This window comes from Trichechus manatus, unplaced genomic scaffold (genome assembly GCF_000243295.1).
Source record: "Trichechus manatus latirostris isolate Lorelei unplaced genomic scaffold, TriManLat1.0 scaffold00006, whole genome shotgun sequence".
NCBI classification, from domain to species: domain Eukaryota; kingdom Metazoa; phylum Chordata; class Mammalia; order Sirenia; family Trichechidae; genus Trichechus; species Trichechus manatus.
The window spans coordinates 241,807-267,059 of NW_004443942.1; the positions used below are offsets into that span (position 1 = coordinate 241,807).

The 25,253-nt window shown below is 53.4% G+C and overlaps 1 protein-coding gene across 2 annotated transcripts in view; it reads left to right on the forward strand.

Annotated features, from left to right (window-relative positions):
• TUB (TUB bipartite transcription factor) overlaps window positions 1-22,412 on the forward strand; it is a 78,893-nt gene extending 56,481 nt beyond the window's left edge. Inside the window, exons 2-12 of one of the 2 annotated variants that reach the window (XM_004369614.1) lie at window positions 9,830-9,881; window positions 10,370-10,532; window positions 14,554-14,697; window positions 15,968-16,135; window positions 17,210-17,331; window positions 17,762-17,959; window positions 18,238-18,350; window positions 19,268-19,385; window positions 21,157-21,255; window positions 21,478-21,649; window positions 22,137-22,412. In XM_004369614.1, the coding sequence (XP_004369671.1) occupies window positions 9,830-9,881; window positions 10,370-10,532; window positions 14,554-14,697; window positions 15,968-16,135; window positions 17,210-17,331; window positions 17,762-17,959; window positions 18,238-18,350; window positions 19,268-19,385; window positions 21,157-21,255; window positions 21,478-21,649; window positions 22,137-22,270 (1,483 nt within the window). In that variant the 3' untranslated portion in view covers window positions 22,271-22,412. The remainder of the gene's footprint in view (window positions 1-9,829; window positions 9,882-10,369; window positions 10,533-14,553; window positions 14,698-15,967; window positions 16,136-17,209; window positions 17,332-17,761; window positions 17,960-18,237; window positions 18,351-19,267; window positions 19,386-21,156; window positions 21,256-21,477; window positions 21,650-22,136) is intronic. The other variant, XM_012557335.1, reaches the window with a different exon arrangement.
• The last annotated feature ends 2,841 nt before the right edge of the window (window positions 22,413-25,253 follow it).

The window sequence follows — 25,253 nt, forward strand, 5'->3', positions numbered from 1 at the left end:
GGGAGGATGCGGCCCGGGGAGGCCCGGGAGCTGAGCAGGTCACCCGCGCCGGCCCCCGCGGACCCGGGCCTCCAGAGCCGCAGCTGCCACCCCGCCCCCGAGAGACATGACTTCCAAGCCGCATTCCGACTGGATTCCCTACAGGTATGCGGGCTCCAGCCCCCACCTTCTCTTCAACTCGGAGGATGCGGGCCCGGCCGACCACCCTCAAACGCTAAGGGTCAAGGGCGCCGGGCCAGGGGCGCCGACACCCCTGAACGACCACCCCTCAATTTGAGGCTCGGGGTTGACGGTGGACACCGGACCAGGACGGGGGGCACTTCCACCCTCCCCATCTCCTAACACTGGGGTCACGGGTTGAAGGCGCTGGCTTTAACTACCCCAACTTTGGGGAGCCGGCGGACTGTGACCTCGCCTTTGTCCGCCAAGGCTGCTGAAAGAGGGCAGTGCTCTGGGCCCGAGTGGGCCTTGCTGGGCCCCGCCGCTCCATGTGGTCGGCGTGGGGAGGGAGCGCACACCGCTACCAGCTGCTCCTAGGCCCAGCATCCTGGGTCCCACGCCCGTGTAGCCCTGCGCACACACACCCATACATCTGCACGCGTGCACCCACAGGACGTCAGTGCAGTGGGCACTGACGCTCCTGCTTTCTCTTCACACACTCAAAGCGTGGTTCGTGGAGACAGTTATTCTGAACCAAGAGCACAGGGATGCTCATATCCACATGCACACATCTATCTCTACCACACGCTTACTCTTGGACACGCACAGGTGCACCCTATATATCTATGCACATACACAACCACAATACCTACCAGCTACTCCGCACGATCAGGTGGTGGTGTTAGTTGCCGTTGAGTGAATTTTGATTCATGATAACACCGTGTGTGCAGAGTAGCAGTGCACCACAGGGTTTTCAAGGCTATGACTTTTCTGAAGAAGATTGCCGGGCCCGTCTCTGGGTGGGTTCTAACCGCCGACTTTTCAGTATCTTGTAGAGACTCAGTAATCTACTTGCTAACCAGGCTGTACCTGGACACAACAACTCACAATACCTAGAACTGCCCTCACATGCACAAAAACACTCAAAAACCCAAGCTCACTCAGGGAAGCCTCTGTTCCCAGACACTGCAGTTTGTCTCAAAGATGACTGGGCTTTCCTACCAGCATAGGGTGTAGAGGTGGCTGAGAAGGCTCTGGGGTGTCACACAGGTGCAGGTCTTTTCCCATCCACTCTACTCCATTCTCTCCATTATCAGAGAAAGGAGCTCATTGCCATGGCAGCACCAGTTCCTTGGCCACCCATTGGCTCTTGGGTTGCCACGGGCTGTCTGGCTGTCTTTAGGCCTCCTGGAGAGTCATGTTGGTAAAAAGGGTGCCGGACTGCTCAGGCCCCACTGTGTTATCTCCGGCCCAGGTGCTCGTTCTGTGGGTGGCAGAATCAGACCCTCAGGACCTGCTTCATAATACATCCTGCTCTTGGGAAGGGGCCTGATTCCAGTCGCTGATGGAAAATAATTCTGACAGAGCTCTGCTATGTGTCTGTCCAGACAGCCTCCAAAATGGAAAGCAGCTCAGCTGCCCGAGGGTTGTTAAAAGCAGATCTTCTGCAAACAGGCACCTGTCACTGGCCTGGGAATTTAGGTCATCTCTTGAGAATTGTTATCTCTAATCTCAGCTCCTGTGGGGGGCTTCAGGGCCTCCCAGGTTAGAATTTGTGTGCCCTCCCAACACACTTGCACACACACACACACAAGTCACCCCCAGGGTCTCCTCAGACCTATGCAGTCATACCTCACAGTGTGACATACAACAGGGAGATATTTCCGTCAGGGGACTGGGGAGAGGGCTGTGCTGACTCAGGAGAGCTGCTGCCCCACTCAGGGCATTCAGCCTGGGGCACAGGTAGTTTCTGGAGCATCCTGGCCTTTCTTGGTACATATGGGCTGAGGACCTTCTAGAAGACAGTGCAACCCCAGGGAGTACCGTGAACCTTTTCGAGGCCCCACAGCTGCCTGGGCAGCATCTGGGCTGAGGGGCACACAATGCTGTGGAAGTATCTCTGGGGGGGTGTAGATGGCAGGGCGGTGGCCACAGACTAACTGAGGAGGGAGCTGTGGAGATCATGGCAGACAGGTCTGAGCCAGGCCACGTCATGGTTCAAAGAAGCCTCTCCCAGAGATCCAAGGACTAAAGCAATTTGTAGAGTTAGTGCATAAATCCTCGCGAAAATTCTGGCGTAAACTGGGAAGGTGTAAGTTTGCCCCTGGAAGGGGGCCCCAAAGAGGTGGGAGTTGTCTCTGGGAAATGGCCTTGTCCTCCAGCAAGTGCCCAGGGCTCTGGCATTCTGCAGAGTGATTTGGCACTTACCCTGGCCCAGGCCCCTCTTACTCCTTTCTTGGGCACACGTACTCTGCCTAGAGCATAGAATCCTGCCACCCTGGAAGCTGGGCCCTGAGGAACAGCTTGTGGCACTGTCCTGCTTGCTTTACCCTTTGCTCTGACACCCCTGCCTACAGCCCCTCTCCTCCTCCCTTTTTGTTCTGTAATAGGGAGGGTGGGTATCTAGCTAGATTCCTCCTGCCCTACCCTGCCCTATTCTGCCCTGCTAGGGTCTTTCCTGGCATGCATTTGCCTGGGAAGGCATTGAACTTGGGGTGTGGACTTCTAGCATGGGGAGCCTGGGCTGAAAGGGAGAGATTCAGATTGTCTCTTGCATTAACTGGGCTACTGATTGCAGTCAAAGCCACATGCCTGTCAGATCATAGAGAAAACTGGGGCAGAAGACAGGCAAGGCATTTTACTTGTAGATGGGTGAAGGGAGGCACGTGTGTGCATGTGCTTTGACTGGCGTGGCTTCCCTAATGTCACAGCATGTCAGAGCTGGAATGTGACGTTTGGTTTGGGGGAAAAAGGTTGGTAGATTGCTTGTTGGCTGTCTGGTGGGGCTGCTGCTCTGACTCCCTCTGTGCAACCTCGCATCCCCTGGGCCCGGCTCGTTTTCTTTGATGCAATGATAGTTGGCGATAATCTTCTTATGGGTAATTTTGGCTCAGGGTATGATAAGGGATTAATCTCACATTTTGACTTAGAAGGGAGCCATTTCGTTTATGAAGTTTAATAATGGGGACAATTTTTTGCCCTTTATTTTTTTCTTATTACTGATAATAATTTGCATTTCTACCAGTTTCTCTTTACTTGTGTTCTTGAGGAGTATTAAATGCCCCTCATATCTGACTTTAGAACCTTTGATAAGTAAAAGGTGGAGCCCTGAGAGTGAGGAAGGAGCAGGGCCCACAGGCACATTGGAGGAGCTGTGCTGGGGAGTGATGGAGGCCCTATCCTCAGGCTCTTGTCTGCACGGTCCTGCAGCCATTGCCTGATGTCCCCCTCACCAGGCCGTGAGCTCCTTGAGAGCGAGGACCTGTTCTGGTTCATGGCTGTGTCCCCAGCATGACCTAGCAGAGACAAAGGTGCCCGATATCTTGAATCAAAGTGGCATCCCCAGGCAGCCTTCGGGGCTTCCTTGACTTTCCTGACCCCATACTGGGGCCCTTAGCACACCCAAGGGACACAGCACTCTCCCATCCAGGACTAGATCCTCACTGGGTCTCCTGGAGCACGGTTTGAAAAGCACAGCTCCTCTAGGTTGGGAATCTCTGGCTGGAAGTGCCCTTAAAGGCCATCGTGTCCTCTGAGGGAATGTTCCCTGTAGCATCCTTGCCAAATGGCCTTCCATCTGCCTTTGCTCGCGTACTTCCAAGGACGGAGTTCACTCCCTTCTACGTCAGGTGGTTGTGACTGTTAGAAAGTTCTTCCTTCAGTGGAGCCTACACATGTCTCTGGTTCCCCCTCCTTTGGTGCTCATTAGGATCCTCTCACCTTTTCCTCACTTTGCTTTGTGGGGAACAGTATGACTCCTGATTAAGGTCGGGGTGGAGGACTCTTTCAGTTCCGCCTCTGGGTTTAGCCTCAGAGATGCCCTGGATACCTTGGCCCACTGCTTCACCTCTGGCCACAATGAAGGTAAACAGAACCTCTGATCCTGAACCCCCAGTGAATCATCCTCTGCTCCCATCCCAAGCCCCCTGTAGAATGTCTTCTTGCTGTTGCCTGGGATGGAAGGAGCAGGAAACACAAGGTTGAGAGAGAAGAGTCTGGAAACAGGCTACATAAAAGGAAAAGAGGGTCCATGGATAGAGGGAACCTTCTGGATGACCTAAGATTGGTCTCTGCTTTCTCCAGTGTAGGTCCTAGAACTGCATACAGTGTCCTCGGTGTGGCCTGTCCAGCACTAAGCAGAGTGAGGTTCTTACTTCCTTGCTCTAGACCCCTGCTCCTTTAAGCCCTCGCTGTCACATGGCATGGCTTTGCCCCACTGACCAGTTAGAGCCCACTGTAAACAAAACCCTGAGTCTTTCATCAGGCTGATATCAAGCCCTGTCTCCCCCATTCTGCCTGTGTGGGGAAGACCTGGATATTGAATGTATATGTAGGACTTGGTCTTTTGAATCCACATTGTCTTAGTCAACAGTTTACTCTCTCTCTCACTTTGCTGGATGTTTACTGAGAGGCCTGCCTTGTCTTCAAGTCATCAATAAACATATTAAGGAAGAGAAGCATGGTGCTAGAAACCTTCCTTGACTGTGGCCTCCACCCATTGTTCAAGAAACCTGGGTAGGGTTCTTTAAATGGTTTCTAATTTATCTCATTGGACTGGCATGCTACTTACATTGATGCATCTTGCCTGTAAGTTATCATCGCATGAGATTGAGCATGAGATTCCATGCGTAAGCCTGGCTGTAGTGTTCTCCCCATTTTTTCTGATGGGCCTGAGGATGGTGTGCTACGACTTGCTGTGAGCCTGGACTTGCTCCTGGTGATTACTGAGTCTTCTAGCTCTTCAAACCACCTCTCTACTAACCCCTTCCACCGTCTCACCTGGGGTCCACGTTAGACTCACTCCTCTGCAAACTGCATGCATTTTCTTCCCCCATGTGGACATCAGGGCTGCGTTTGCATACTTCCAGTCTAATAAAAACCAGACCAAACCCACTATCGTTGAGTTGATTCCAACTCATAGCGACCCTATAGGACAGATAGAACTGCCCCATACAGTTTCCAAGGAACGCCTGGCGGATTCGAATTGCCAACCTTTAATTCCCTTTCTGTTCTTTAGAGATCACCAGCTGTAGCTCCTATAGTCCCCATTTGCATGACCAAGCTTTAGAATCTCCTATGGCTCTTGCTTTAAAAGAGAGAGAGAGATGGGGATGAGAATTGATGACTCTGGGGTGTCTTCTAAATTCCCAAGTCAGGGCTGAGTGCCCCTAGCAGTTTTAATGAACCTGGTAAATTTGGGACCCACTGGCTGGAATGGAGACTGCCCATCCTGGGAGGCAGGAACTCCTCTGCCATCTGGCGCTGCCCCCATTCCCACGCCACCATGTTCCTGCTTCATCCCAAGCAGCCCAAGGCAATGGAAGCCACAGATCCAGACTTGCTGGGGGTCTGGCATTGGGCACGGTGTGGGGGTTGCATCCAGGCACCCTTACAGTCCACTTCTGTCTGATTTCCAGAGTCCAGCAGGCATAGTCCCCACTGTGACTGGGGGAAAAGAATGAGGGCAGGAAGTGAGGAGGGTGAGGTGAGTATGAAGAATGTGTCCAGAGATAAGGTTTGTCCCTATATTGTCTCGATCCCCTAGCCTCTGGTCAGCTCTGGTGGATTAGCTGGAGCATGTAAGGTGGACTCTAAGAAAAGGTGGAAAAACTGGCTTCCTAAGTATGTTAGCCATGTCCATGGCTTTTGCAGCCTTTGGGAGAAGTGCCCCCTGCCCCTCCCTCTTGTTAATCATGGTTCACTCCCCAAATGTCTGTTGGGTGCCTTGCGGGAGGGAGTCCGTGGGTGGTGCAAATGTTGGCTGCTAACTGAAAGGTTGGAAGTTTGAGTCTACCCAGAGGCGCCCTAAAAGAAAGGTCTGACGATCTACTTCTGAAAACTAAACCATTGAAAACCCAGTGGAGCACAGTTCTACTCTTACACACCTAGGGTCACCATGAGTCAGAGTCAACTTGACAGCAGCGGTGTTTTTTTTTGCCTTGGGGGAAGTGGATGTGGAGGGGCTGCCCTCGTGGAGGATGAAGTTGCCACCTCATTGACCCTGGGCACAGTGGCTGGATTGGTGGACATTGCAGACTGTGTTTCTCTGACCCTCGTGAGTCAGTGGTTTGTACCTTGCTGGGCCTTCCTGGTCGGGCCCTCAGCAGGAGGCAGCCATAGTAAAGGAGCCGTCAGGGTCAGCCTGGAAGCCCCATCCATCAGTGTCTGTCTCCAGACCAGCTGGCATCCTGGTCTTGGCAGTGATTCCATAATGGGAGCCTGAGCCATTAAAAAGCCATTACAATCTCTTTGTGTGGTTAGTGGTTATCATTTGGAGCTGCCTAGAACAGCGCCTTCTGAAAGAGGCAGGCTGAGGAAGCTCTGGTGAGAGAGGAAGGTTCCCTAGGAAGGGTGCTGTAGTGGGAGGTTAGGAGGCAGGGCCATCTGGGGGTAGGGGAGAAAGAGGAGCCGGGCTTGCTGAGGATGAGAGGAGCTTGTGGTTCTGCTCTCTCTGGAGACAGCCACTGTAGCTATCATTCTTCTCCACAGCATGCTGCCAGTTTGCAGGGCATTCTTTGTTGCTCACCAGGGACAGTTGTTGTCTATTCTGGATGCATTGTTGTTAGCTGGAAACACCCACCAGTGCAAGCTCATCACTGATAGGGTGTTGGCACCTTAGATGATCGTGGTTCACACTGTACAGGTGCAGCTGATTGCAGCTCTGTTAGAAACACCTCACTCCTGCTTTATTCCATATAGGTTGTTGCCCACTTTCAGAGCTTCCTTAAGGTGGATTTATTGGAGACCCTCTGGGATGGGTCTTGCTGAACCAGGCACATTTTATTCACCAGGCACATGTTGTTTCTCCCCATCTGCCGCCCCCAGCCATGCATGCTCCAGTCCTCCTGGCTGCTTGAACATGCCTGGTGCTGAGTGAGGTGGTGGGTGGCGCTTCTAGGCACTTCCAGAGTATCTCAGGTTTCTAGAATTTCTTTTCAGAAGCCTAACCCTCATATTCATTCATCTTTCTCTGAAGGTCGGTGATTGAGTCCTTTCTACTTGTAATCTTAACCTGGTGATCAGTGTTCTGACGTCTGTGGCTCTTCAGGGAGTGGAGGTGGGGACAGAGGAAGAGGAAGTAGTGCTGCTTTCATGGAAACCATGGGGGAAATCCATGGCAGTGGGACAGTGGCCTGTGGTAGCAAAGCATCCCCCCTGTATGGATAAGGACATCTGGGGGGCACTGGGCAGTGAGGCCATCATGGCTGGAACCCCCTTTGTCAGTCAAGCGGCTAGTGTGTGCCAGCTGTTCTGGAGGTGGCTTTGCTGATGTGAGTCTTAACTCTCAGCTAGATGGCCCCTTTTCCAAATGACCCTAGATATTAGCATTAGCACCATGGAAGGCATCTTCTCTGTCCTGCTCAGCCAGGCACGGTGTCAGAGATGACCCATGTGACTGCCCCGTACCTGGCACTGCCCTGTGACAGTGCAAATGGCTCATGAAATCCCAGAAAGCTGTGAAATGGCCTCTCCTGCTGGCGTGAAGGGAAGTAGTCTGAGTCTTGTGGAGGTCACTCAGGGCTCCTGGGGCCACATCACCACAGTAAAGACTGTGAGAATTACAGAAAGGCACCCCTTCTTCAAGGCTTCCCTGCGCGCAGGCACAGAGCTTGGCACATGGAGCACGGTTGCATTTCAGGCCCTGGTGCTCTGCCTGCAGGGCCCAGGCTGCGTTTCTCATCCATCTCCTGGAGGTAGTGGGTGAGTGTGCACTGTGTCGGCGGCGGCCAGATTGTGGTGGGCAGTGGTGTTTGGGGACTGACGGAGGGATGCTCCCCTTTGAAACTGGCGTGTGAGCAGATGCTCTGCCCTTGCGTTACTTAGGCCATTGGACCTGAAGTGTCGAGACAGGTGGAAGAGTTGTGGGCTCTCAGACCTGGAGGGTTGCTCTGGCATCTCGTTCACCCTGGTGCCTTAACCCCTTCTTCTGCAGTCCTCCAGCTGGTGGCACACGCCCTCAGTGATGGGACGTTTACCTTTGAAGCCAGTTCTTGTTTTTATGGAGCTGGTTCCCTGCCCTTGGGCCCTGGCGTTGCCCTCAGGGAGCCCCAGATGCTGCTGTGCCCTCTTGGGCAGGTGAGCTATTTTAAGCAGACTGAGGCCTTGGCTCAGAAGCATGTCTGCTGGGCAGTGTTGTCTCCGCGTTCTGGCAGCTGAGGGTTTGGTGAGTGAGGCTGCTCTGTGCATGGTGGGCTCTTCTGGAGTACAGAGTAGCCTATGGGGACCAGGAAAGGCCTTCCCAGATGTCAAGTGGGTGGGACAGCTGCCAGTCAAAAATATATATAGTCCTCATAGGTTGTGGAAGGGAGGTGGGTAGGTGTAGCCACAGGCTGGGCAGTGGACTGCCTATGATCCACGGGCTCCCTCACACCCTCTGGCTGGTCCCCTCAGTACACAGAGACACCGAGTAGTTTGGAAGAGCTCAAGGGACTTTTTAAGTCAGTGGTTGTTCCAGCTTAAAAAGGGCTTCTGCTGTCAGGAGGAGATGGAATGGCTTCTTCTTGTTCTCTGGTGATTTGACCTTATCTTTCCCCCATATACACACCTGTACTCACCTTCTTCCACAGGTGTTTGCATGTGTCTGTACCCAGGTACGTGCACCCACATGTAGATAGACGTGCTCATACATTTGTATCCCCCTTCCCCTCGATGTGTACACACCCACGAGGTATCTTCACACACTTCATACAGGCTCACACATCAACATAATGCACTGGGTGTGCCTGTGCAGCCACCCACAGATGTATAAATGGGCCTGGCAGCCTGGGGCTTCCCAGAGCTCAGATCCTCAGGCTCCGATCCACCCCATGCAGCTGTCCTGACCCTGGCTTTTACTGAATTTGGGCCTGGCTCTCACACACGTGTCTTAGACTGGGAAAAAGCTAAGTAGTCTGAGTCACAGCTCCTTGCTTGTACTTGGCTTCCTGGGCGGCAGAGCCAGTCTGGGTGGATGAGGCTCAAGATGTGGGACTCGAGGGCTTGCTGCCCTCGTGCCACCTGCACCATCTGGCTGGTTGCTGGGCTGCACATGGCAGACCTGCCTCCTGTGCATCAATGTGCCAAGCTGCCTACAGGCATCCCCATCCAGCCTAGCCCTGCTTGAGGGACTAGTCTCTTAGTCTTACCCTCCCAAATGAGAAGGAAAGCCTCAGCCTCTTTAAGTGGGAAAGGGGAGTAGGCTGGGTGAGCACCTCCTGTCTGCCACCTGGAGAGCCAGGAGCTGGCTTTGAACAGGTGGGGAGAGGCTAGAAAAGAGGGGAAGAGCTGCTGAGATCCTGATAAGGGGCTGGAGGGAGCAGGCCACTGGGTTTGAAGCCTGGCTGTGGTGATGCTCCTGCATGGGTTCTCCTGGATCTCAGTCAGGCCGCGCCTTGCTCAGGGGCCCACAGGGAGGGTCTCAGCATGTATTTATGGGGTCCGGGTTGGGTGGGAAGCCCTTGAGGGCAGCAGGGATCCCCACAGAAGATAAGCTCCCCAAGTGGTAGAAATATGGCTTAAGCCCACTTGTCTGGAGCTGGTTCTCTGATGGCAGCCTCTGCCAGGTGGGCTCACTGAAGCCCAGGAGCCATGGTGGGAGGGGATTAAAGGACCCTGGTGTGCTTGGAACAGGCTCTGGATGACAGCCTGGCACCTTGTGAGCAGGCCCTGAATACCCCTCTCTCCTCTGCAGTGTCTTAGATGATGAGGGCAGCAACCTGAGGCAGCAGAAGCTTGACCGGCAGGTGAGTGAGACCAGGGTGGAGGGAAGGGCAGTCAGCACTGGGATCTTGGCTGGGAATTGGGCTCGGATCTCCAAGGACTGTCCCCGTCCCCAGCGGCGATCCTGCCGGACAGAGAGAGGAGACCCACCTGGAAGAAGAGAGGGGCACTCTCTCTTTTACCAGCCCAGCATTAGCCCTGCTGCAGCATGCAGTACACAGGGCCAGTGCTGAGCAGGCCCCCAGGGTGACCACAGTTGGAGTATGTGATCCTGCCAGGGCAGCCTCCTGGCTGAGCTTCACCTCCCTTTCCTGGACCCTGAGTCTCAGGAAACCAGGTTACATGGGGCTTGGTCCAGAGTAGGCTGCATACCCGGTATGACCTCTGGAACCCAACCGAGCAAGCAGGGCCCTCTGCCTGGTCCCACTCTGGGACCCCCTCCCTGGTCTCAGAGGCTGGTCACCACCTTCTCAGGGCTCGCTAACCTCTGTTCCTCCCTGTGCCTCTGTAGCGGGCCCTGCTGGAGCAGAAGCAAAAGAAGAAGCGCCAGGAGCCCCTGATGGTGCAGGCCAATGCCGATGGGCGGCCCCGGAGCCGGCGGGCCCGGCAGTCGGAGGAGCAGGCCCCTCTGGTGGAGTCCTACCTCAGCAGCAGTGGCAGCACCAGCTACCAAGGTACACCCTGCCTGCTGCCCACTGGCCCGGGAGGGCCAGCCTGGGGAAGTGCTGCAGTGCACCTCCATCCCCAGCACTGCTCTGGGCAGGCCCTCAGAGATTCCTGCACCTGTACCTGTTAGTCTGTGCCCAGCCGGTGCAGAGGAGGAAAGTTGCTGCCAGTCCTGGCTCCCAGCCCCAGTGGACAACTGAGTGGGGCCAGTGGGACCTGTAGCCTGGGGCTCCCGCTCATGCCCAAGCTGTTGTCCCCTGAATCAGTTGCTGGGGCCGGAAAGTTAAAATTTTATGAATCCAGGTTTTTGACCCAGAGCGTTTCAGTGAGAGCAGGAGGCAGTGCTTCAGAACAGAGTCTGGCCTCCTGAGAAGATGCCCCCCCCCCCAATATTCTACTTCCTGAGAGGAATTCCTCTTGTCCTGCCCTAACCAACAAGGGTCCCTTGTGACAAGTGCCTGTTCCCTTCCCTCCATGGGTTTTCTGCACCCTCAGTTGGCCTGGCTCTGGCCTGCAGGTCCCCGTCCCTGGCTCATGGCTCCTTCAGAGCTTGGTGACCAGTAGCCTCCCTTCCTCACACACTCCAGTTGTCAGCAGAGCCCACTCGGGCAGTTCTCTGCAGCTCATCCTGGGAAGGGGATGGCTTTGTTGCGTCCCTGCACTCAGGACCTGCCTCCTGCGTAGGTTAGAGTCAGAGTACCCAAGGCCAGAAAGAGGGTTGGTCTTAGCCTGAAAGAGGGACTCCATTCAGACTCAGTCACCACTGCCTCCTGCTGGTGCTGGAAACCCAAGCCACTGCTCCATCAAATCACTGTTAGGAAGATGGCAGTTAGAAGCCACCCTGATGCTCCTCTACTGTGACTTCCTCATGACCTGGAGCCTCCAGCCACATCGAACTAGTTGCCTCACTTCAGGGCTGACCTTTTTCACCTAACTCCTGGGACTTCTCCCATTTTCCTGTTTCATAGCATCTGAGGTTCCTCTTCTCTCTGCTGCACTAGCCCAGCCTTTAGCTCCCTGGGTCCCCTCATCTTTGCCTTGGAGGGCAATGATTGAATCTTACTTGTCTACTGCCCAAACTGTGGGTTGGCACACCATATGAGCTCAGTACTCCCTTTGTATGCTCACACCCTCTGAGGAAATCCATTTTGTTTCTAATAATAAAGGGTGCCTTTGAGCACTTCCCACAGGCTAAGCAGGGTGCTAGGCACTTTACCTGCATTGTCTCATTTAATTTTCACAGTAACTCATTATCTCCATATGATCCATAGGGAGATGGCATCTCGGGTTCAGTGACTTGCCTATGGTCTACTGCTAGCGAGCGACAGGGCTAGAATTTGAACCCAAGCCTATCTGACTTCCAAGGATCTTTCTACCATATTGTGCTGCCTGCCTGATAAAAAGCTTCTTCATGGTAATTCCCCTACATGTGCCTCAGCTGAGCACTGGGGGCTACACTTGGTATGTCTGTACTCCACCTGAGAGGCCCTTCAGAGGAGGAGGACAGGGACCTCAGCCCAGCTCTGTGTCTCAGAGAGGCAGTCCCAGCTCCTCCTCTCAGACTGGGCCTTGGCCCCACCCTTTCTTGGCAGCTCCCTCCTCATACTTCCTCTGTGAGTGCTGTCCCAGCAGAGAAGGCTCCTGCCTTCTGGGTCCTGTGGAACTGGCTTGCTGCCATGCGGGCATCACAGCCCCACCCGGCTCTGCCCTGCCTGGCACGTGACTGTCTGAGGCTGTGTGTAGAGTAGAAGCCTACTCGCATGATTTTGGACCCTGCTGATTTGTGCCAGAGGCAAACATCTCACGGATGTTGTTATTTTGGCAGGTTTTTCTTGAACGTGGGCTCTGTGCCAGGGCGGTTGTCAGGCTACAGAAAGAATGCAGTAAGAGAAGTAGCACCTCTGGGGAGGTGGATGACCAGAAGGCCAAAGACAGTTTCTGGTCATTGCCACTACTGGTCACCTTGCTCACTGTGTGACTGTGGGCAAGACACTTATTCTCTCTGGGTCTGTTCTTCCCCTTTAAGATAAGGAAAATTCTCTTGGCCTCAGGGGTTTGAAAAATTGAAGTAGCCATGGTATGTCCAGAGTCTAAAAGCAGGGATTACTGTTCCCTGCTGACATTGCAGACCAAGCTGGTGTCCAGGGGCCCTCCCTACAGAGGACATTTGAACTTGTGACATTTGGGCTTCTGTAGGGTGCAAGTGGCATAGTCTTTGTCCAGCTCACAGTGGTGATCTCAGCCCCCAAAGCCCTGGGGAGGCTGCTGCACACGTGGCTGACTGACCTGGGGCTTGGTGATTCTGAGACCACCCTTACCACCACCACCTCCTGCGGCATTAGCTGCCTTCTGCTCTGCCCTCTGCTGGCTCTTGGTGTGAAATACAAAGGGATTATTCCTAGAGGAAGATAAGGGAGTTTGATATAAGTCAGCACTGATGCTTTACCCCAGTAAACATGCTTGGACTCCGACCCACTGACCCTGCTCATTCATGTTATGAGTTAATTCATTTCACTAACATTTATTGGGACCTACTGTGTGTCAGGCCCTGGATTAGAGGCTGGGGGCGGGGCCCAGCATGAGTGCAAACAGGCGTGGTCTTTGCCATCTCCTGGACGTTACAGCCCAGGAGGGGACAGAAAGTTTCACAGATGGTCATGGGTTCTCTGAGTGCATGACAGATCTCATTTGCAGATTGGGGTTGTCAGGAAAGACTCCCTGAGGAAAGGATACTGGAGCTGAAATTTGCAGGATGAGTGGAAGTTAATCAGACAAAGGGGGTAGTGAGGGAAGTCCAGGCAGTGGTAATAGCTAGCATATGAGCCCTGTGGCAAGAGGGAGTCCAGGATGTGCAAGGCACAGACAGAGCCTGGGTGGCTGGCACTCATGGCACCTGGGGTCCGGGAGTGTGAGGTAGGCCAAGGGGAAGGGAAATGGAGGAGCCAGACATGCAGGGGAATGTTGGTCTTCATCTTAAGAGTAGTTGGAAGTCACTCAGGATTTCTGGGCAGATTTGTGCAGTTCTGATGTGTGCAGGATTTGAGGCCACCAGCTATGATTCTTTTTTTTTTTTAATTTTTTTTTTTTATTGTATTTTAGGTGAGGGTTTACAGAACAAATACTTTCTCATTACACAGTCAGTACACATATTGTTTTATGACATTGGTTAACAACCCCAGAACATGTCAACACTCTCCCGTCTCGACCTTGGAGGACCTTTTTTTTTTTTTTTGGTGAAAATATACTTAGCCAAAGATACACTACTTCAAAAATTTCTACATGTACGATTCAGTGACATCGATTACGTTCTTCCAGTTGTGCTGCTATTCTCGCTTCAGATGAAGGTTTACAGAACAGAATAGTTTCTCCTTAAACAGTTAGTACACATATTGCCCTATGACAATGGTTAACAACCCCCCTACATGTCAACACTGTCCTTACTCAACCTTCGGTTCCCTATCATCGGCTTTCCTGTCCCCTTCTGCCTTCTAGTCCTTGTCCCTGGACTGCTGTCCAGCTTTGAGTCTTGGTGTCACTGTTGGTGTATGCAACTCCTTTTACACCAGCCGTTTATTCCTTAGGGTGCTTCCCCACCCCAGGCTCCCATGGTCTCATCCCATGAGGGCCCCGGGAGGGTCCTCAGAGTGCTTGCTTGCCCTACTTATGGTTTCTTTCAGGAGATGCAGCTTTTCTGTCTTCATCTACTGTCTTGGATGGCCCACATTCTCACACTCCCTCCTGCTGCCCAGGCTCAGAACAACTTGCTAGCCCAGAGCTTTGATTGCCTGCTTCTTTTAACTTTATCTGACTGAGCTGGAGGTGCCACCTCCTCCCACCTCAGGCCTGCCCGGGCACCTTGGCTAGTAGAGATGAGTGGGGCCCTGGCTTTGTGGGTCAGGGAGGTGGTCCAGAGGCCTTGGGGACTTGGGGGAGGGACTGGGAGATGCTGTGCTGAAGAGCATGTTCGAGTTGGAGCTCTGGTCTCACGGTGCCATCTCTCTCTCTTGTCTTGGGTTTTCTCCTGAGCAGTTCAGGAGGCCGACTCACTTGCCAGTGTGCAGCTGGGAGCTGCCCAACCAACAGCACCAGCCTCAGCCAAAAGAACCAAGGCAGCAGCCGCAGCGGGGGGCCAGGGTGGGGCCTCTAAAAAGGAGAAGAAGACGAAGCACAAAGGTTAGCTTGCCTTCCCTACAGCCCTCCCTACTGTAGGGTCACGGGGAGGCTCTCTCCCCAGACTTCGAGGTGAGGGACAGGGAGGGTGGCCTCAGTGAAGACCCTGACTGGCATGCAGGGTCCCCACACAGCTGGCTCACAGGCCTTGTCTAACTCGAGGATGTGTAGGCTGACCTGTAGGTGTGGGCAGGCCCTCCATACCACGAGGAAGTGAAGTCCAGCTCTGGTGTGGCCCAGATTCCATTCTTAACCTGAGTGCCCTCCACCCTGAACCCATGAGGGTCTCACCAGTCTGGGCCAGGATGCTTCCTTCAGCGGTGGCCTCTCCTCCTCCCAGGCAGTCTGCCCCATTCTTGTGTAGTGCTCGCTGTTCCTCATAATGTGGGCTTCCCTCCACTCCCCACCCTGGTCCTGATTCTACCCTCTGGGCCCACAGACCAGTCTGTTCCTTCTGCTCCTGTCTCCAGAAAAAGACCCCCAGAGATCCAGGACACGGACTGTGGCCCCTGCCCTGAGTCCTGTCTCTGCTGGTCAGACATCCCATTTTATCAAGCCTTGCTCAGGGAAATGATTTGCAGGCTTTGGGTCACAGATGGACAGTGGTGTGTCAGGCCTGCAGGCTTTGGGAGCTGATTGTAGCATTCTGGGCACAGGCTGACCAACCAGGGTTGCTGCCACATGTGTGGTCCCGGCCTTGGTTCTGTTACTGAAGCTGCGGCGACTTGGGCAGGAAGGTAGACATGGGAGGTGCTCCACTTGGGAAGGCGAGTGTATGTCAACCTCAGCCTTTTTCAAGATGCCTGTATGTGTGAACTGTTCTAATGGTGCGTGTGAGTTACTGTGTTGTGTGTGTGCTCGTCTGTGTGAGAGAGAACACTAGCATTGAGAACTTGCATCTGGCCATGTCTGTGAAAGATCATTGGCCTCAGCTATGGTCTGGATCGATCTCTGTTCTCCATCTTGTTTTTTCCACTGAGCACTTGGTTCGTTAGGTGACTGCTGTCTGCCTTAAGGGATGTGAGGCATTTCAAACCAGTCCTTGGTGGTTAATTTGGGGAACAGCTGAAGAAATGAAGCTTATATCCCTTCATAGCTTACTGATCATTAACAGGCTGAAAACAGTTGTTAGTTTTTTAAAACTCAGTTTTACAAATAAAGTTTTGCAGAGGGCCCCCCTCTCATCCCTCATCCTTCGTGGACTTCTGAGAACGCAGGCGCAGGCCCTCCCCCACCCCCCTGGACGGGACTCAGGAGTGTCCGTGGCCTGCAGGCACTGGTGGGCAAGCAGCACTGGCAGAAGACAAGTCTGAGGCCCGAGGCCCCGTGCAGATCCTGACTGTGGGCCAGTCAGACCACGCCCAGGACGCGGGGGAGACGGCAGCTGGTGGGGGCACGCAGCCCAGCGGGCAGGACCTCCGTGCCATGATGCAGAGGAAGGGTGAGCCCCGCGGGGGCCCAGTGACTCCCCTGAACCATAGTCCTAGGTTCCCAGATACACTCTTCTCCAGGAGCAGGGCCTTCCTGTGTGTGGCCCAGCCCTACAGCAGTGGTAGGAGGCACACTTAGAGACAAATGAGGAACTTTTGGGCAGGGCCCCTGACCAGGCCGAGTTAAGGAAAAGCAGTGTGAACTGGGGTGACCAGCACACAGCCCAGCCCTTCTTCCCCACCCTTATCTCCTGTCCCCACGGCAGCCCAGGTTTGAGGGCAGATGTCCTTTCGCATCAGTTCCACAGAAGAAGCTCCTTTTGCAAAGAGTTCCCATGTGTCTGCTAGGCTGGGTGGAGCAGGGCCAGGAGGCCAAGAGGCAGGGCAGATCCTCCTTCGAAACCTGCTCCTGTGACAGTTGCTCCACCGTGAACCCTGCCCGAGGGAGCCCCTGGCATGAGTGGCAGAGGGAAAGAAGCCTGGCAGTGCCACCCACATTCTAAGGAATCTGATCAGGGAAGGCTTTCTAGAGACAGGGCTGTTGAGGCAACACAGAGACGGAGATGGCATTCTGGGTGGGGAGAACAGGGCAGACAAAGGCTCCAATGAGGGGTCAGCGGGCCCTGCATGCTAGGCTGAGGAAGAAGTTCGGCCTTTTCCCAAGCAGGATTCCATGGCCTATGCCAGCCAAGGCCTCTTGTAGACCTGAGGTTAGAAATGGGAGGTTTCCAGTGCAGGGCTACCTTAATATAGGCCTTGATACACGGGAGACAGGGGCAATGTGATTGTAGAGAGGAGGGAGCTGTGGGAGGGACTGAGCAGAAGCTGGGGGGTGGGGGTGGGGGGCATATCATGAGGATCGTGACCAGCCCCAGCCTATGGGTGCACGTGAAAGAATGGGTATGTCCTTGTGTATATCTGTGTTAATGTAGGCGTGTACATAACAGCTCTGTGTGTCTGTCTGTCTGGGTACATGTGAGCCTGCATCTGTGAGTGTCTGTCTGTTGGGTATGTACATGTGACCATGTATATTTCTGGCATAGACACCTCCTCACTCCTCCTTTCTGCTCCTTTGCCTGGCCCAGGCATCTCCAGCAGCATGAGCTTTGACGAGGAAGAGGAGGATGAGGATGAGAACAGCTCTAGCTCCTCCCAGTTAAACAGCAACACTCGCCCCAGCTCTGCCACTAGCAGGAAGTCCGTCAGGGTGAGTGAGGAGCTCTCCTGCAGAGCAGGAGGTTGGACGGTCATCCAGGTTGGAAGTGGAGTGGTGTGTGAAGAAATAATGGGGAGTTGGCTTTCCTGGAGACGGGCTGGACCCAGAGGCCTTTCAGGAGCTTCTGCTCTCCTTCTCTTCCATCCTGCATCCCAATCTCTTCAGCCATACCAGGAGGGTGGGGGGAGCTGGAATTGGACAGGATGACGTCTGAGAATCTGCCCACGACCCTGTCCCCACTCCCAGGACTGCTAAGGGTGAGGGAAGAGCGGGGGAGATAGCCCCAGACCTCAGGATGGCCAGGCCCACATCCCGGAGATCCCTCCCTGTCTTCCCCACCATGGGGCAGCTTTGGATTCCAGACCACCAGATCAGCTGCTCAGAGTCCCTGGGGCTCAGGCTCCTACTCTCCACTCTGCAGGAGGCAGCCTCAGCCCCTAGCCCAACAGCCCCAGAGCCACCAGTGGATATTGAGGTCCAGGATCTTGAGGAGTTCGCGCTGAGGCCAGCCCCCCAGGGTATCACCATCAAGTGCCGCATCACGCGGGACAAGAAGGGGATGGACCGGGGGATGTACCCCACCTACTTTCTGCATATGGACCGTGAGGATGGAAAGAAGGTGAGGTTGGCCTGTGCCTGCTGTCTCACCTAGGCAGGTTTGAGGTCCTAGGGGCTGGAAGGTGACTGGAAGCCACAGATCCAACATGACCTTTCTATTCCCCAAAGAAACGAAAGCCTCCATGCCTGGTCAGTGCATACATGTGTGTGCACATATATGCGTTCGGGAGCTGAAGCAAGGGAGAGTCACTCGTGTGAGTGTGGGTGTATGCGTGGCACCCATGATTGTGTGTAGACCAGAAGCTGGGTCTGGAACGTGACCTTGCTCCACTCCCCAAGGTGTTCCTCCTGGCGGGAAGGAAGAGAAAGAAGAGTAAAACTTCCAATTACCTCATCTCTGTGGACCCAACAGACTTGTCTCGAGGAGGGGACAGCTACATCGGGAAACTGCGGTACGAGCACTCCCCCAGGAAGCAGATGGGGGTGGGAAGGAGGGGTGGGGTCAGGTTCTTGGTAGAAGGCATCTCCTGTCCCTGAAGGAGATCTAGGCCAGAGTCTCAGGATCCTCTCCCAAGATCCTCTCTATCCATCAGATCCAGCCATAAGTAAGGCCTGTGCCCAACGTAGAGCCACATTTGGAGCTGGGTCTCACACACCTTACCCTAGGCTGTTGTCAGGCAGGTGGGAGGGAGCAAGCCCACCAAGAGCGGAAGATCAAACCCCAGAATGTGATTGACGATTTAGGCCACCATGGAAGAGCTGCCTTGCTTCCATGATCTGTGCACGGGGCAGGGCTGAGAGTGGGCCCTTGAGAGAAGAGTCACAGCAGCCTTGGGGTGGGGGTAGAGGGGGAGGCCCTGAGCTGGGCCTCAAGGAATAGGTGGGGTTTGCCAAGGAACAGAGTGCCAGATCGGGGGAGTGTAAATAAAGCTTAGAGGTAAGGAGCTAAAGCTGGAGATGGAACTCAAGCAAGATGAGGCTGGACTAAGAATCACAGGCTGGATGGGACAGGGGAGATCATCTCATCCACTCTCCATTGGGTGCTGAATCCCCTCTACAGCCTTGCCAAATGCCATTCAGTTTGCTCACCTCCATGAAGGGAGCATATTTGTTCTCCCAGGGAAGCCTGTGGAACCCAGATATACCTTCCTGAATTTCGCTCACTGAACCAAGATGCTCTTTGAGTCATCTCAGAGCAAGTCCAGGCCTTCTGCCCTTGAAGTCCCTTCAAAGATGTGAATTCAGTGAGCATTGTGCCCACTGGCCCACCCCAGAATGCCTTGCAGGCTTCTCATAGGATAGACTATGAGCTGCACCCTGCCATGGGGCGGAGAACATATGACCTCTACTGATTGTGCCTTTCCTTCAGGTCCAACCTGATGGGCACCAAGTTTACCGTTTATGACAATGGAATCAACCCTCAGAAGACATCATCCTCTACTTCAGAAAGTGGAACTTTGCGTCAAGAGCTGGCAGCTGTGTGCTACGTGAGTCCTGGGTTCCTGTCTCTGGTCTCCAAGTTAGACTGAAATCTAGGACTGGCTACCTGATCTGGGGACTATCCCATCTATCTTGGTGGGTAGCTAAGGCTGGGTGGAGAGGGGCAGCCCTCTGGTGTGGCCCATACCTGGGACAGGGAACCCCAGGCCCTCCTCCTGTCTTCAAGGCTCAGACTACCTGCCTGGGGAGGTCCAGGAACCAGGCCTGGCACTATGCAGTCCAGCCAAGGAACTTCCTGGAAAAGAAGCAGGCTGCCCAGATTCTTGTCCGTGCATCCCTCACATCATTCCTCCAGTACACCAGGTCCTGTATAGATTACAAGCCCCTTTGCATAATCATCTTACTGAATGTTCATGACAGCCTAAGAACTAGATCCTATTGTATCATGTATCTGAGGAAACTGAAGCTCAGAGGTTGGGTCACTTGCCAGTGTCACACAGCTCATAAATGACCGACTGGAATATAAATATGGAGACATTATCCACATTGCTGAACCTCAGTTACTTCATTTTAAAAAGAAAGGTTTGGTGCCCTTCCAGCCTTAGCGTGGGTGTTTCTTGGGACCAATTGGAAATCCGGCTATTTTGTATGAGCCAATGGTGCCACCTGCTGGTCAACTTTGAGGAGGCAGCCTGAATGTTTTCTTCAGCAAATGCTGAGCCCCAACTGTGTATTCCAGGCACTGTTTGAGGCACTGAGGATACAGTAGTGAACAAAACAGACGTAATAAATTTCTACCCTTATGGAACTTACCCCTAGTTGGGCAGACAATTTATAAAACACACACAGAAGTAAAATAAAGAATCTGGTCCTGAAGAATGCTAAGAAGGTAAAAATAAAGGTGGGAAGGGGATATAAAGTGTCAAGGTGTGTGTGAGATTTGGGGAGGGAGAGCAGGGCAGGCATCCCTGAGGTAACTCGAGTGAAGAGCAGACAGAAGTGAAAGCCAGCCATGTAGATGTCCGGGGGAAGGCAGAGGGAGCAGTGAGGGCAGGAGTGGCTGGCATGTTGGAGGAATAGCGAGAGGGCAGAGTGATGCAGGGGAGGGTCAGTGGCGAGGAGAGAGGAAATGGGGGCTGTATCATGTAAGGCCTTGGAGTCAAAGGAACATCTTCAGCTTTTGCTCTGGGTGAGATGGGATGCAGAGGAGGAGAAAATGACCTGACGTATATTTTAACAGGGCCATTAGCTGCTATGTTAAGAACAGATGGCAGGGAGAAGGGGCTAGGGGCCAATGACAAAAACAAGGAGTCCAGTTAAAGACTGTTACAGTGATCTTGGTGAGAAATGGTGGTGAAAAGTGGTCAAATTCTAGATACAATTTGAAGGTAGAGCTGACGGAATTTGCTAATGGATAGAAGTAGGGTGAGAGAGAGAGGGAGGAATCAAGGATGGTTCCACATAGTTTGCCTGAGCAGAGGGAAGAATTGAGTTGCCATTAACTGAGGCGAGGAAGACTGTAAGGAGCTAGTTTTGGCATCGTGGCCATCAGGAGCTCAATTCTGGACATGCTGAGTTAGAGATGTTATATTACACATTCAAGTAGAGATGTTGAAAACTAGCTCAGCTCTATTTCCTTCTCCACCTCATTATCTCCAGTAGGTGAGTAGGCTCTCTCTCTGATAAATGCTAAGATAAAAATAAAGGTGGGAAGGGGGATATGAAGTGTCAAGGTGTGTGTGAAATTTTAGGAAGGAGGGTAGGGCAAGCCTCCCTGAGGTAACTCGAGTAAAGGGTTGAGTTCTCTCTATTTCCCAGGAGACAAACGTCTTAGGCTTCAAGGGGCCACGGAAGATGAGTGTGATTGTCCCAGGCATGAACATGGTTCACGAGAGAGTCTCCATCCGGCCCCGCAACGTGAGTCTCTTTCCCACCCTCCCCCCTTTCCCATCTTCCTAGCCTCTGCATGAGCTTCTGAGGGCAGAACTCCAGCTGGTGTATGTATGTGTAGGAGATACAATGGGAGAAGCCCTGGAGGCCCAGGGAAATCTAAGGATCCCCATCCCTGGGACAGATCCCTCTTTGGGGTGGTCATGGTGCCAAGGCCTGGGCCTGGCTCAGGTGAGTCTACCCTCTCAGGAGCATGAGACACTACTAGCACGTTGGCAGAACAAGAACACGGAAACTATCATCGAGCTGCAAAACAAGACACCTGTCTGGAATGACGACACACAGTCCTATGTACTCAACTTCCATGGGCGTGTCACGCAGGCCTCCGTAAAGAACTTCCAGATCATCCATGGCAATGATCGTGAGTGTTTCTGCCCCAGCTCATAATACCTGTGGCCGTTAGCTCAAGGTTCAGCTCACCTAGCCCTGCCCATATAGGCTAGAGCTTAAGGAAGCGGGCTGCATGGCTTAGATTAGATGTAAAGAGCTTTCTAACCATAATGGTTGGGTGGCTGTAGAAGGACCTTCTTTGGAGCCCTGGCCCTAGAGTCTGTGCACTCAGCAGAATCTCAGGCCCAGGAACCCCTTTTGAATGAACTTTTCCTCTTTGTCCCTGTCTCCTGGTGTTTGTACCCATCTTTCTTTCTCCTTTTCCATCTACCGCCTCTCTCCTGCCATGTCTCCCATTGAACTGTTTTCCCTCCTTTGGGATTCCCTTGTATCTCTGCTTCTTGCTTTCCCTTCCCTTTTGTGGTTTGGGTGTCTGTCCTTCCCTATCTCCACCATCGCTACTCTGCCCTGTTTTTCTCTCTCTGTCCGTCCCTGGCCATGCTTGTGCCTGGCCCCAGCGGATTACATCGTGATGCAGTTTGGCCGAGTAGCAGAGGATGTGTTCACCATGGATTACAACTACCCGCTGTGTGCACTGCAGGCCTTTGCTATTGCCCTGTCCAGCTTCGACAGCAAGCTGGCCTGCGAGTAGAGGCTTCCTCGTGCCCTTTGGGGTTCCTCAGCCTAGAGTGGAGCTTGCCTGCCTGCCTGCGTGCCCGCGCACAGAGACAGCCCCGCCTACCCTTTGTACATAGGCCTCCTGCCAGATGAGTCTTTGGCTCTGAGCAGGCTCCTCTGCCCCTGCAGCTGAGGCAGGGGAATGGGAGTGAGTGGTGGGTGGGTGTGAAGGGACCAGAGTGAATTCCTTCTGTGCCCCACAATCAGCAGCCCCCCCACCCCTCCTGGGTTAGCATCCTGCTGCAGCCGTGTTTGCCAGGCTGGGCAACCTCTTCAGCTAGGAAAGCAGGGTGAGTTGTCGAGGGAGAGGAAGCACAATACAGGGCTGCTGTGGCCCAGCCATCCACTCAGCCCAGGAGTCAGATGACAGCAGATGCCCCAACAGTGAGGGGCATGGTATGTGTTTGTGTGTGTGTGTGTGTGTGTGTGTATGTATGTATGTGTGCGTGTGGGGCTCATCAACTTCACATAGCCAAGGGCTCAGTGGCCAGGCCTGGCTCTTTGGTTTCCTGCCTGGTGTTGAGGCTCTGAGCAATTCAAGAGTCCAGGCAAGCCCCTTACAACTGTAGAAGGCCCCCTAACTTCAGAGGGTCCCAGCCAGGCCTGGGAGAAGTTAGGATCATAGTGACAGGGTAGGGGTTTGGAGAGAAGGTGAGTGGCAGGACCTTGCCAGGATTGCAGGGGCCTGGCTGTCTCTGGGCTGTGGGACTTGGCTGTGGGGCCTATGGTTCGAGCTCACTTGGTTTCTCCAAGTTTGCTCTGCACTGGCAGGGGCAATGGGAATTGGCCCTCAAGATCAGATGTCTCAGTGGCAGGGCATGCTGGACAGGCTCAGCATACAGGAGGTGCAGGAAACAGGCTCCCTGGGTCCTGCCCCAGGAGGTCCCTGCTGAGCAGCCCCAGCTATACCGAGGAAACATAGGTGAGGTCTAGGTCACTAGCCCCAGACTGCACACAGCTAAGCATGCCTGGGACTCTTAATGGCAAAGGGCCATTCCTTAGCCGTGACATGGTCCAAGAAGAATTTCTCTGGAAAGATCCAGCTCTGGGTGCTCTTGCCTGTGCTTCAGCTCCCACTGCTGTCAGCCTGGGTCATGGTTGGTGAGGGCTTCAGAGTGTGGCTTTTGAAGGTGGTAGGGCTTCTGTGTGTAGTTCTTCTTGGGTGGGAATGGGACGGCGAGGAGAGCAGGGAGTAGTTTAGAACCACAAAAGTTCAGATGTTACAGGACTCTTAGAAACCAGCTAGTACAAGCCCATCACTTTAGGTGTCACACCTAGAAAATGGGACTTCCCCAGGGTCACCTAGCTGGTTAGTGGCAGAGTTCAGAACCTCAAGCTCCCTTGTTTTCATTGTCCCCACCGTCCCCCATGAAACTGGTATCTTCAGCTCTCTGGCCTTCCTGAGGCCCAGTCTGCATGCCCTCCCCTTTTCCCTGTTTCAGGAGACTTAGAAATGTCAGAGTTGATGTGTAAAATTGAAACCATTTCAGTCATTCTGATCAGGATTGGCCTGTGCCTGACCCCTCCATGAGAGCTGTTCAGCCGTGAACAGACCTTAGCGAGCCTGCTGCATGTTTCTCTGTTTAGATGTGGTAGATAGGGTGTGAGTGTTGCAGGACTGAGCCTGGTCTCTCCCTCCAGTGCCGTACGTCTCCTTGGATGGCATCATCCACGCTACAGGCTTGGGTCTTCTAAGCTCTTGCCCGTTTATCATTTGCCCTAGAAGAGCCTTCTTGCCCCGATGGAGGTCAGAAGTCAGTGGAAAGCAAGCAGGAGTTGTACCTTGTTATAGAGCAGATGTGCTTGGGAAGGCTAAGTAGAAATTGATTTTTTTTTTTTTTAAATAAAAATCGTATTTTAAACATGTGAGACTCTGTAGGTGAAGGAGTTGTTTTGACTCCTTAAATGGAAGTAGTATGCTCTCATTTCTTCGTAATCCAGGTTTTGCTATGTTGAGTGCTTAAAGCAAGGCACACCTGTGCTAGCATGGATCTGCTCACATCGCAGACAGACTTCTCTGAGAGAGACCTCTCCAGTGATCTAGCTTTTTTTTTTAAAAAAAAAAAAACATGATCTAGTTTCTAGACAACTCTTGGGGGCCATTTTGAGGACACTAGAAGTTTCTGTGCTGTGGCTGATCCATTCCCTAGTGAAATACTGTGGTGTCATCCTCCTTTCCACAGTCCCAGTTTGGCCTTCCTTCCCTAACCAATGCGAAGAGACCTGCTGACATGTAAGTTGATGGAAACTCAGTGATTGCCAAGGTCAAGGCAGGCTGTTTCTCTGGGTCTAGAATTTTAAGGTAGAACAGGCTGATTTTGGATCCTAGTGGCAGTAGGATCCTGGTCATAGATTGGAAAAATCAGAAGCACAATGGAAAATTCTTGGCCTTTGCTTTAACCCTAGAACACAGAAGAGGGGGTTGACTGGGTATTTTGGTACACTTTAGGGTCAGGAAATGTGGATCCTGGGCTCTCCAGCACGGACTTGGAGAAGGGTAGCCTCGGCAACAAAATCCTCTGTTGCATGTTGAGTCATGAGCAGGAGCAGCTGAGTCACCTGCTCGAGACCCAGCCTAGCAAGGTCTGTTCTTAAGACGTCACTCCTGATGATGTTGGTTTTCTCTGACCGTTGGCCCCGCAGCCATGGGCCCAGGCTCCTAAAGCTTATGGGGCCCTAGAGACGACCTGGGCTCAGCCTCTCCTACATCAAAAGTTCTTGCCCTCCACAGCCTCTGCCCAGACAGTCCTGGGTTGGGCAGGGAACTCGGTGACTGAATGAGCAGTCCCTAAGGGTGTTGGGCGACTGGCACCTTAGGCAGCTTCTCTGTAACTGCTGCTGGCTCTATAGCTCCTCCTGGGGCCACACCCCAAAACTCTACACCCTCTGCCCCAAAACAGTTCTGCAGAGTGGTGAAGTTAACTTTCCCAACTCTTCTCCAATTCTAGCTTTTCTTT